This window comes from Anthonomus grandis, chromosome 12 (assembly GCF_022605725.1).
Source record: "Anthonomus grandis grandis chromosome 12, icAntGran1.3, whole genome shotgun sequence".
Lineage (NCBI taxonomy): Eukaryota > Metazoa > Arthropoda > Insecta > Coleoptera > Curculionidae > Anthonomus > Anthonomus grandis.
The window spans coordinates 23,271,469-23,284,964 of record NC_065557.1 but is presented as its reverse complement, the minus strand read 5'-3'; the positions used below and the strand labels follow the sequence as shown (position 1 = coordinate 23,284,964).

At 34.1% G+C, this 13,496-nt stretch overlaps 1 protein-coding gene across 1 annotated transcript in view; it reads right to left on the bottom strand.

The window, feature by feature from the left end:
* Positions 1 to 8,973: 8,973 nt before the first annotated feature.
* LOC126742794 (periodic tryptophan protein 2 homolog) overlaps positions 8,974 to 13,496 on the bottom strand; it is a 56,521-nt gene continuing 51,998 nt past the window's right edge. The window contains exon 16 of the mRNA XM_050449590.1: positions 8,974 to 9,163. Within this exon, the coding sequence (XP_050305547.1) occupies positions 8,998 to 9,163 (166 nt within the window). The 3' untranslated portion in view covers positions 8,974 to 8,997. The remainder of the gene's footprint in view (positions 9,164 to 13,496) is intronic.

Below are 13,496 nucleotides of genomic sequence, written 5' to 3'. Positions count from 1 at the left end.
TGATTTATTTTTACTCATAAACATGTAAACCTATTATCGTATTAAACAGTAACAGTTTTAAATAATGTTCATGTAAGATAAAAAAAAAACTGGTACGGCGCTAGGTCTGGTGTTAATAACGCTAATAAAAAATGGCGCACGAGACCTTATGAAGCACTTTATTTTGTTAAGTGTATGTAAATTAAATAAATATGAAAAAAATTATTGCAGATAGTAAACTGACAAAAAGAAAAGTTATTCGAGATATTTCTCATATAAGTCCAGTAAATTAAGCTCGAGAGTCTCTTAATTTCCATGAATCTTAAATTTCTTTGGTCTCCTGATTCCCTTGTCCTGAATAAGTGAATAAGAAGAAATATCATACAAAATACCATACCTCATATTATTCCGTTTTCATTTGTGGGGAAATTTTTCGATGAACTTATCCTTTTCTCAACAAAAATAGCCGCACAAAAATTGAACAACGTTTTTCATAATAAACTTATATATATAGATACGAATAAAACATGATTTAATAAACTGGTTTTAAGTGGATCAATTATAACGGTGAAAATTACTACGGGCAACTGAAGTCTGACCAAATGCTTCTACGTGAGATTGATAGCCCAACTGCTGACGTTTGACTTTAACATTTTTTTTTATATTTTCTTAATTATAGGGAATCTCTTTACAAAAACGTACCTAACGAGGGTTAGTTGAGGATAATGACTACCTTGACAGTTTGCCGACTACATAAATTTTTCTTCTTAAATTTATGTTAAGCTAGTAAGTAAGTAATCTCTCAATCCAAAGATATGTTTGTAGAATTTTTAATGATTTTTCAATTCCAACGAATATTTTAGTGGATGAATTTTATAATATGCTGTACTATATTCATAACGAGTATAATACAGCACTAAGGTAATTGTGAAGTACTTGAATGTATTAAAATATTATATTAATAGGTTGCCGACCACTTTCATCTTCTGTTTATTCGACTAATTGTCAGAAAATCTTTAGTACAATATTTAAAACTGCTGACTCATATTACTAATGTAATTTCCTTAAATATTCGAAATTTGCCCACTGCTAAAAGTTTGGCAGTGTGTTCCTCCCATACCCTACCCTCGCTACGTCCCTGTAGCCGATTTAATTAAACTTACCTTAGTACAAAATTTCTTAGGTTGGGCGCTAGACACAAACACTAACTCACAAACCTTTCATACTGCTCATACTTTTTCCAAAATTTGGTACGTTGCCATAGTCTAATGAGGCAAAACATCTAGACCCATACTAATCACGATTGTGATTACTACCAGTCCATGGGCATCGAACTTAAGGTTGTCTCGTGCTGTTAGGCTTCGCAAAAAAGCTGAAAATCAGTGTAGACCCATTAAGGTAATATGCACTTTTCCTGATGTTGCTTCCACCTTAATAAAATGTTCCGAAAAGAACTAAACTGTCTTCCTCAGATGATAAGACTCCAAATCAATTACAACTGCATAAGAATCTCGGGAAGCAGTTGCATGAGCGACTTAAAGCTGGCAAAGAGGACCTGAGAATTGTTGTAATGGGGTTCCAAAAATTGTGTCTGGCCAGGGGCAGAGAGGAGGAGAGAACAGGAGGCTTTCGAATTCTTAACACTCATGCTTTTTATAATTATAGTATTAATAATAACAACGTTTATTAATTAATCCATATTAACTGCCCAGCACTGAAAAAATATATGAATTAAAGCATCCATAAAAAAAACATCCTAACAAAGTTAGGGGTGGTTGAGGCCACAAAACAAACAAAATTTATTAAAGATAAATATAAATTAAAATTTACTCTAAGATGTGATAAATATAAAGGTAAGAGCTAGCGAATTAGAGAAAAAAGATGATAGAGGGCAAAGAAAAACAATAGGGAAAATCAGAGAAGAAGAGGGGCACTGTATTTGCTTATTAGCCCTTAAATGAACTCACGGAACCAAATATTAAGACTTTATATTTATTAATCAGGCTGGGCGCATTATAAGAAAACGAACATTTAAAAATTTATTGTGCTTTGGAATATCAACAAAGATAATCTAATGTTTGTTGAATGTTCTTCATTTTATTCATCAAAATGCTTTGGAATAACCTAGCATTACGAGATTGAGCAATTGTGTCTGTTACCTCAGCCAATGCAATCTCACAGGTGTGCCTCTAAATCTAAATCTAGTCTAAAGCCCGATTGCTTTTTAGGTAAAATGCTATTATAGAATTTACGAAAGTATTAATTTGAATTGGTATAACTTTTTCATTGTTATTTTCGGTCTGAATATTGCGGTATATATTAATTTTGATCAGAAATTTGTATATCTCTAGTTCCAACACCTGTTATATTATCCTGGTTACAAAAAATCAAATCAATAATTGATGAACTGAAGTTGTTTGTTCTACTCGGTTCTCTAATAAGCTGTTTTAGATCGAATATATTATGTGAGGATACGCTTAATTTATTATCCAGGTTACCCACATCAATATTAAAATCTACGTAACAAAAAAAAAATCATTACTAGTAAATAAATCAGTTAATAATGCCTTGTAATATTTAAAAAATTGATTAACATAAGATAAGGATGGCCTATGTAGATTTCCTAAAACCAAAGTCGACGGACCAAAAAATAATTTAATCCATATAGGGTAGTTGAGGGAGTAATGGACACTACGGAGAGATTTTTTTTATCTAATTTCTTTCTATGGAGATATGAATTAAGATATCAGCTGCCTTGATATAGCAGGTGATATGGTTATTAGTGTACTAACTGGAGGATACAGGATTATTATTAATAACTTTTAGTAAGGGGTTTAACAAAAAATAAAAATTTAAGTTATGACAAATTCTGGGAGGTATTGGACATAATTGACAAAGTAATGGACATTATTTGGAGGAGGCAGTAATGGACGCTTAGAAAAAATATAAATTTGTATTGCATTTTTGAATATAAAATATAAGGCATTACATTTTATTCAAAATTAGCCATTTCCGGCACACTGTAATGCCCTCTACTATTTTTTTTTTGCACTGAGTTGCTGATTATTGCTTTTATATCATCTTTGAAAAAGTATAGTTCATCTTCCTTTACTGGCCACTTCCACGAATCTACTCCAACTCTAACCATAGATCTTACATCAGCTCCTTCGTGGTCCTTTTTTAAGATCACTCCTAAAATAAAATAGTTATGTTAACTAACTTACAAATAAGGTAAGTATTGTCTTTAGTACATTTACATGGGATGCACTATGGTAAAATAAATGGATTAAGAAATAAAATGTCTATGTGTAAATGTAAGTAGTACTTGCCTAGGTAATATTCTTCCTCATACTTGACAATAATATATTTTCCTTCAAATCGAGTTCTGTTTCTGTATCACTTGGGTTACAGACAAAATAAACGAAGATAATGTCGTTTACTTTCTGGTACAGCTCCTCTTTTCAGTTTAGTTTTTGGCACATTTTTTTTTCGTTTAAAACTTCTTTGAGGCATAAAAGTCTTGATATGCCGCACTTGATACCACATCAGCAGGAAAAATAGTGACCTTTCTTTTAGGCATAATTCTCTTTTCTGGTGTTTCCTAAAATCGCAGACACTTTTTGAAGGGCGTTGGGACTTTTGGGGTTTGAAATTTGTGAAACACCATTAGTTTGTTGGCATTTCTTGTGCTTCATCTTCATCTAAATTAATATTTGTATTAGGTGAATGTATTTCAAGCAAATCAATTTGATATTTGGCTGTAATAGGGGGCCTTGGAACCGAATCCTATTTTAGAGAATACCACAGTTTGTATAAATTGTGTGATTTAAAACATCCTTGCCAGGTGTTATTTTTTTAATAAGTTTCCAGAAATTGGTAAAGCTCATATTCGTCAATTTTACTTTCTACTCTTTCAAGAACTTTAGGTTAAAGTCTTTCGAAAGATTTTCTTTTTTCTTAGAAAATGTTATTAATCGACTCAGAATACACTTTGAATAGTCAACATCATTTTTGTTAAAAGGGTACAAACCGAATTTCCTGAAACCATTCACTATTGTTGTAGCTGTGGCATATTTATCAAAACCACCTTTAAGGATTTTACCAAATGTGTATTTAGTTACCGCTTTTGGAAAATTTTCAAATTTTCAATCTCTTGACAGCAGAAACATCGGCAGGTTGTGTTATGTGTGTCGTATTTGGAAAAAGAGCTATTAGAACTATCCCATTATCATCACATAGGCTACTCACTTGATGCGTAAGATGAGATCTGTGCCCATCAACAAAAAGGATGACGGGTTTAGTAATATTACTGTCTTCCAAATAAGGTAAAAAATTACTGGAAATATATTCAAAGAACACCTCCGAGTTTATCCAGCCAGAATCTGAACGCCCAAGTGCCCAGTTTGTAGGAACAGACTCCACTATAGCTTTTCGCATCTTTTTGTAGGGAAATATGAACATGGGTAGTGGGATTTTGTCATCCGCAGAAAACGTTGCCATTACTTTTTTATTTTCTTTTTGATTTTTGGACATAAAGCAAACCCAGCTTTGTCCGCATTAAATATTCTACTCGGTTCAGTAAGAATGTGTTCTAGATGGTTGGCTTTTAAATAATCATGTATTTCATCGAACCAGTTTTGAATCCTGTCTTTGGTTACTGTCGCACGTGCCTTATTAACTGCCTTCGCATGCTTTTGTTTAATATTAGGATGGCGTCTTAAAGAACCTTCAAACTAGGCTCTGCCTGGAGTTAAAGTCTCTTGATTAAAAAATCGTACACTTTTATTGTGTTCTAGCAAATAATTTTTCACGGCCTGTATTAAATTTTATTTTTGGACTGGGAACCCTTTTTTACCCATTGCTAATATCCAGTCTACAACGACAGTTTCCTCTGCCTCAGAAAGCTCAGTTGAGGGTCCCATTTTTTTCGAATCGGAACATTTCCTGACAATTTGCTTATAAGGGTGATGCGAGGAACAGAAAATTCTATTCTGGGTCATTCCATTTTTTACAACCTCTATTGCTTTATGCATGTTTTCTTCAGAATATGAAGAAAAAAAATCGTCTCCTGACCTTTATTTTTCCCGAAAATTTTCCCATGTTAACCATAAAATATTTCCAAAGGGTTATTAAAGAATATAAGGGAGGTCAGGTAGATCTGCTAAGTGAAGCAGAATAACTTGTAGTGTTGGTGTTCTGCTTCGCTTAGCGGCTCTACCACCCTCCTTGTATACCTTTTGTATTTTTGGTAATGGTGTCAGAAGCCTTTTTTTATTTTAGTGCTTTAGGAAAAATATTTACATACACATTTGCGTAGTCATACTGACTATCTACAGGGGCTAAAACATTTAGGTTAGCTACTGTTACCGCGTTTACTAAGTACCGCGCATGTCCGTGCTTTATATAACGCGATGCACTGACCTGACCGGCAGTTCACAGTCCACTGAGAACAGTCCGACCGAGAAGACCGACCGAAGCGCCAGCAATAACCGACCGAGGTAAGCCCCACAGTACCGTACATCGCTCCGCTGCTGTTGCCAACATGTAAGTATAGTCGGTAAGAAGGTAGGCAAATCCCTTTTTCCCATTCCTAGTGTCCAAAGGATACACAAGGTTGCGTGCCGGACCGTTACGGAGTCACACTGTGTATATTCTTTAAAAAGTGCTAGGGGGCTGCGTGTCGGACCGTTACGAGGTAGCACCCTGCATTGGACATTATCTCATTATTCCTAGTGTCGACACGATACACGGGGTTGCGTGCCGGACCGTTACGGGGTATCACTGTGTATTCCTTAAAAAAAAATTAGTAAGCGCCAGTAAATACCATTACACAATCGCATTAGAAGTTCAATCGAACGAGATTTTTGGTGCATTAAATCGACATACTTATTCGGTGAGGCTCTGAACCTTCCTCCTCATCAGTTTCTCGTAATCAATCACATGTAACTTTACCAAAAATTGAAATTTCCATCTTTTCCGGGAATATCACACAATTTGCAACTTTTAGAGATATGTTTGATGCGCTGATACATTAACAATGGCAGTTTGAGCAATATAGAGAAATTATCTTTTAATTTTTTTGCGTGGCCAACCGTTATGATTAATTCAGAAGATACCTTACCTACCTTAATCATTCAACCGCTTATGAAACGCCAGTAAAACGTTACCAAAACACTCGTTTAGTTGCAGCTACGCACTGGGCAGCTATCGAAAATACTCCAAGCCTTACCAAGAAAATCCTAGCGATTTAAGGCAGCTTTTGGACACATTTTCAGATAATCTTTCTGCCCTACGTAATCTACTTTTCCGTGTGGACTCTTGGGATTTCATTCTAGTTCAGATGTTACTTAAACGCATTCATTTTTCTGTGGCTACAAAATTTGAGCTTCAGTACGATCTAAGTGTTACGCCTTCATTTGGTCAACTCACTACTTATTTGAATAAGCATTGTTCGGCTCTTGATAATGTTTGTTACACCCAATTGCATGGAAAGGAGAAAAAACTTGCCAAGAGGGAGGATCATTTTCCAATTCAAAAAGTTTCTCTTTTCAGCCATGACCAATCCAAATCAATTTTTTGTGATCTTTGTAAATGAAATCATAGTATTTATCGATATCCCAGCTTTTTAGCAAAAAGTCCAAATGAGAGATATCAACTCGCAAAATCTTTAAAAATGTATATAAATTGCTTAAGCATAAATACCCATTCTATTAAGGATTGTAAATCTACTCACGCTTGTCATAAATGTAAACAAAAGCATCACAATTTGTTGCATTTCGAAAGAAACACTGGCTCTGGCAACAGCAATCATGCTATATCTACTCTACTGTTTCTCCTGTAGATAATGATGCACAGTCACACTTGCCAACTGATCTTTCAAATTCTTCGCATTTAGTCACAAGTAGTATTAATAGTAATACATCAATTAATGTTTTACTATCTACAGCTCTAGTAGATATGTTAGACGCATCTGCGAATTTTCAAAAAGTTCGAATATATTGGACTCGGGCTCTCAACTTCATTTTAGTTCACAAGATTATGTTAGACGCCTTGGTCTTTTTTCTTATATGCCTTGCTCAGTTCAGGGCATAAGAGAAACCCATCTACAAAATTGTGCAAAAACTATTTTCACAAAAATTCGCCCTTTTAACAAACTTACCCCAATTTTTGATTTGGAAGCAGCAATTCTTCCAAAAATTTGTGGTAATTTGCCTAAAGGAAACTGGCCTCACTTGCGCAAAGCTGTTCTGGCTGACCCTACTTATAATTCTATCTTGTATCGCAATGAAAATGGGAGATTCGTAGTTTCCTTGCCATTTCAAAGCCCGGATTCTGAGTTTACTACTTTTTAGTAGAGAACTAGTTGTTCGAAACTTTTTATCATTAGAGCGCAGACTGGCAAATAATCCGAAGCTCTACTGTGATTATTCTGCTTTTATGCAGGAATACCTTACCTTACTGGGGAATACCCAAATCACATAAAATTAATACCTTCAGAGGACATTCCAAAGAGGTCTTTTTATATCCCACATCATTGTGTATGAAGGAATTCCAGTCCCACCACTAAATTTCGCGTAGTGTTTAATGCTTCAGCAAAATTTCCCGGAGACATGTCGCTTAATGAGTGTCTTTTCCCTCCCAACCCAAATTCGAGTTACTTCTTGGCTTTAGAATTCACCACTTTGTTTTCACAGCCGATGTTTGCCAAATGTTACCCCGCACACGCTTATTATCAAAGAATCGTGTAACGCTTCTCCAAAGATCAACCTATCGCTGATTATCGTCTTCTTACAGTTACTTATAGGTTAACTTGTGCACCTTATCTTGCTATTAGGTCAATATTAGCTTTAGCAGGAGAGGAAAAGACTAATTTGCCTGAAGCCTCCCAAGTTATTTTAAGGTCGTCTTATATTGACGACGTTTTCTCCCAAGTAAAGCCTTTTCTTCACACCGGAGTGGGCGTAGTCCACCGGCGTGGACCTTTTAATGTAATGATGTCACGTTACCCTGGCTGTCGCACCACAAAGGCTTACCTGTGCCTACTCGTTTGCTTTGCAACCTAGGCTTTACATCTTGAATTGGAAGCCGCTTTACGTAGGTTTATTTCTCGGCGTGGCCGTTGTCAGCACTTATATAGCGATTGCGGTACCAATTTTGCTGGTGCGTCTAAGCAGTTAAATAGTTTTATCAGTAATTCCGCCTTGACTGAAGGCATATCATGACACTTCAGCCCACCTTACGCTCCTGATTTTGGAGGGCTGTGGGAGGCTGGGGTGAAATCTGTAAAAACTCTTTATATCGCGTAATTGGTAATCGGTGTTTAACTTATAAAGAATTAAATACCATTTTAATTCAGATTGAAGCTTTTTTAAATTCACGTCTTCTTACACCCTTTAGTAACGACCTTAACTACCTGACCGCCGTGATAATCGGTCATTTTTTAGTATTGGAGCCTCGGCTCTTCCCAAAACTGATGTGACCTCGCTACCTATAAATCGTTTAGATCGCTGGCAGATTTTTTCCAAAAAATGTTGAAGATGAAGATGAAATTGATTAATGAAGAATGAATGAAAGATGTTTCTGGCGCCGTTGGTCTAGTGAGTATTTGCTCACGCTACATCAACGTGCCAAATGGCATAAGCCTATTGTTAACCTTTCTCCTGGAACTCTAGTACTAATTCGCAATGACTTAGCACCCCCCCTGCAGTGGCATATATGGGTCGAGTTACAGAGGTACATCCGGGTTCGGATGGAGTAGTGAGAGTCGCTACTATTCAACCAGTAATGGAACCTTAAAGCGACCGGTGGTAAAGCTATGTCCTTTGCAACTTTCGAGCAACTGAAAAATGCAATGCATTTTGGTGGGCGGTCCGGTCCACTCGATCTATTCAAAAAACTGCACTTCGAAAAGATGGCGTGAATTTAAAAATCGTCAAAGAAGGTAAAATCTAGAGGCTAAAAAAAGACTGTAGATTTATTAAATCAAACACAAGATAAACCAAACAATATTTTATTACTTCAAAGGTCTTCTAAAGTTGTTACATTTTCTATTTCTCCGTGTGCTTCCATAGAATCTGAATCAGTGTCGCTTTCGTCTGCCATTTTTATGTCGTTAGCCTGCTTCTCAGATTGAACTTTACCTAACATTGTAATATATTGTAGAGAATATTTATTATAGTCGCATCTAAAAAAAATATATATAATGTTAACATGTTATTTGTCTTTAAAGCTTTATTCTTTACTTAAGAGAAACAAAATTTCTTAATTACATTAAAATTTTACAATTGCGATTGTATTGTGTTTTGGCAGAATTCAATAGAGAACATATTTTTATCACTAGAGTAACAATAGACAGGGTGTTTCAGAATAAGATCCTAATTCTTAAAGGGGTGAATCCCTCGGCGATTTTAAGATTAGTATAAATAAACCTATGTCCAAAATCTCTTGTTTTCGAGTTGAAACGTGTTTTCCAAAAGCTAAAGTTTTAAGAAGAAATGAGTTTTTTTAATTATAATATGAAATAACTGCCTTGAGAACGCATACGCATAGTAAACATCTATAGCAATTTTTTTGATGTAGGAGATTTTTTAAGTATCTTTAAGATCCCCATTCATTTTAGGACAAATTTGATTTTTTTTACTTTTTGTCGACATTAAAATGTTAATTTTTTATCAAAGGCAAAGGTCGGTAAGGAACTGAAGAGAAAGGTGCAAGAAGAGGCAATAAATTAATATGAATTACATAAAAAAGCCTGAAAATATTACTTCAGGGAATACATACAAATTATAATTTTATTACAATGCAAATTACTAGTTTTAAGATAAATATTCTAATACTAATACACTTATATCAGCATATAATCATGTGTAAAATCCTATTTTCAATCTATAAAAAAAATTAAAATATGATCCATATTTTTATTCGATTTCGCTCACAGCTCATTAAGCTTTACATTTTGTAGTTTGTTACTGTTATTACGGGCTTCTATTTTGATCAGTCCCTGTCAGGTGGTTGGCGCTTTTATGGATCATAACTATTTAAAAGACTTCCGCGTCATCCTTCACCCAACCAACACCTGGTTGTTCTTTGTCTTTTACTATACCTCGGATTTGCAAAAGAAAGGGGTAGGAACCCTTGCCGTTGGAGTCAATGTGAATTTAAGAATTTAACCCAGTCAACATGTGGTCGTTCTCCCTCTCCTATCCTTCAGATCCCTTTCATACCCCATACATTTACGAATTAGGAAAGTGATCGATTCGGAGAACAGGGTACATACACGACTGTTTTCCCCCGAATCTCCAATGAATTCTTCTAGGCATTACCTCGAATCAGAGCCATTAAATTAGAAAGAAAGCAAGAAACTATTTACAGTTTATCATATACAGTGTGGTGACTTTAACTGGAATAAATTCAGTTAAAACTAATCAAAATTTATCTCGCAAAATTCCTGAGACCCGTCGATTTTTGTTTATTTTTTTTTCACATTTCAAGATAGTTTTTGTAGTTTTTTACCTACAGGGGGTCCAAATTAACCCCAACTTTTTTTCTCAAATGGAAAGCCACTTTTTTTAAACTGTAATTGAAAAGAGTCCTTTTTCTTGATTAAATTGCCCTACTTACTTTTGTGATTATCTAAAGGAAATACAAAAAAAAAAATAAAAACCATTAAATTATTAAAAGTTGCGTTTAATGTATAAGATGCTCAAAATGAGCACCATTTACTTGTTGGCAAAGCCCAAGACGATAATAAAATTCGTTTCTGACATTTTCTAACACTTCTGGAGATATTTGTCGGATTTCTTGCCTAATACGTTCTTTGAGTTCGTCTAGGTTTCCTGGTTTGCTAATATAAATTTGACTTTTCAAATGTCCCCAGAAAAAAATCAAGTGGGGTGAGATCGGGAGAACGTGCCGGCCACTCGATTGCACCCCTTCTACCAATCCATCTGTTTGGAAAATTGTCATCTAAATACTGGCGTACATTACGGGCATAATGTGGGGGAGCACCATTTTGTTGCATCCAGATTCTTTCATCATACAAATCTGGATCGAACTGACTCGGATATAAGGCACGTAAGACTGGAACTAGTTCATGTTCAAGAAATTCTAGATATCTTTCCCCAGTTAAAGTATCAAACATTAGTTTTCTGGGGATATTGTGTATTAGTTTCCCTTACCCAGTGTGGGTTCTCGTCAGACCAGTAGCGACAGTTCTGCTTATTAACATGGCCATTTAGGGTGAATGTAGCCTCATCAGAAAAAAGGATCCACGCCGAAGATATGCGATTTTCGTCAATGGCGTTTATCATTAATTCACAGAACTGAACTCTGCGATCTGGATCGTCTTCCAATAACTCTTGAACGGGTTGCATTTTATAAGGTTGTTTGTTTGCACTTTTTAAAATTTTTAGCACAGATTTTTGATGAATAGACTTTTCGCGAGCTACTCTTCTGGCTGCAGTTACCGGATTTTCTTCCATCGCTAACAATACATTTAATTGGGTGTTTTCATCGATTTTAGAAGACCTTTGTCTTGAAACATCCCTCACGTGCCCAACTTCTCGAAATCTGCTTTCGATTTTACTAACCGTACCTTGGTTAACAGGCGGCAAATCTGGATATTTCTGCCTGAATAAGTGGACAACCTCTAGCTGAGTACGACTTCTGTCCCCATAACCAATCATCGTTAAGATTTCAATCTTGTGGGATTCGGATAAATAAGGCATTTTTTCAATATAAGTTGACTTATTTAACAACTGAAATTCACTTTAACAGTGACACTACAATAATGTCAGGAAATGTCTCGATACCAATAAAATAAACAAACACGCCAAAAATTTACCAACACAAAATATTTTGAGACTTTTAATAATTTAATGGTTTTTATTTTTTTTTTCGTATTTTCCTTTAGATAATCACAAAAGTAAATAGGGCACTTTAATCAGGAAAAAGGGCTCTTTTCAATGAAAGTTTAAAAAAAGTGGCTTTCCGTTTGAAAAAAAAAGTTTAGGTTAATTTGGATCCCCCCTGTAGGTGAAAAAATACAAAAAATATCTTGAAATGTGAAAAAAATAAATAAAAATCGATGGGTCTCAGGAATTTTGCGAGATAAATTTTGATTAGTTTTAACTGAATTTATTCCAGTTAAAGTCACCACACTGTATATAAATCCCATATAAATTATGATACTTTCAAATATTCTCTCCCCTGTATATTTTTCAGAAAAACTGTATTAGACTTATACTCTTAAAGGAGAGAGTAAAATAAGCCGCCATACCAAATTTCATTACTTTTTATTAAACGATTTACAATTTATTTTAAAAAGCTAAAAACTAAAATATGAAACATCTGCTAAATTATCAAAATGTTATGTTAAAGTATTGTCATCTATTTAGTGGTCAGTATGAATAATTATTACTTGAATCAAGATAAAATAACTACGATTAAGTGGTACTATATGGGGAATAGTTTTCGAAAATTAATAAGTTTCTTCAATTTGCCCAAAATCTAAGAAACACTTGTTTTTTAAATAATTGTATTCAATAATTTCCTCGCTTTTTAAGCCAAACATAATAATTAAATCAATTGAAAACTATTCTCAAAAGAAAGGCACCAGTAGTAGTTGAATTTAAATGATTTGTATATTTTGAGGATTGAAAAGGGTAGGTTTTTCAGGATATTCTAACTTATTTGACCTATTTTTAGAGTATTGTAAATCTTCAGATCGTTTTTTAAAATAGTTCTAATTTTCCCATTATCTACCCAATAATATTAACATTGTAAAAAATACAAAAACGTATCTACGAAGAACTGTTATTAATTTTGTTCTATGGATTTAAATAATATTAAAAGAAAATAAATAACGAATGAAAGAATGGCAAAAAAAAAGAAAAGAAGACAAAACAATTTTTGATTTTCTTCGTAAAAATTCGGATTTTAATAAGCACCAAATTACCCAACTTTGTCATAATTTAAGTAATACTATATCCTTTATGTTTTCTAAAATTGTATACACTGAGAAAATTCCTCTTAAAATCGTCATAGACTTAGAAAGTTTTGGTGTTTAAAATGGGTATGTGAGAAAATGTTTATTAATTTTATTTCTTTTATTAAATAAAAGTGTTATTGCTGAAAAGTTTTTAGCTTTTATAATATTTTACTTAAAAAATAATCAAGGATAAATAAATAAGTCCCCTTGAAACAATACAAAGCCTTCACAAATACTTGAGAAACCCCAAACATATTTTTTAAAACTCTCGCCGTTCAATCATGTATTCAAAAATATATACATTTTTCATAATTTTTAAATTCAGGAAAAAATCTTTTTAAATATTTTTGTAATTGACTTAATACTAATATTAAAGCCCAGGCGATAATATTCTTTCAAAAAGCGTTAGTCTACTTACACACTTCAACATCGCATGAATATAATATAGAAACCACCACAAGTAGCGCCAGCCGCCAACAGCGGTCTTTTCCTAAACTAAGCCGTTAATTTCGATTTAAAAACATTATGT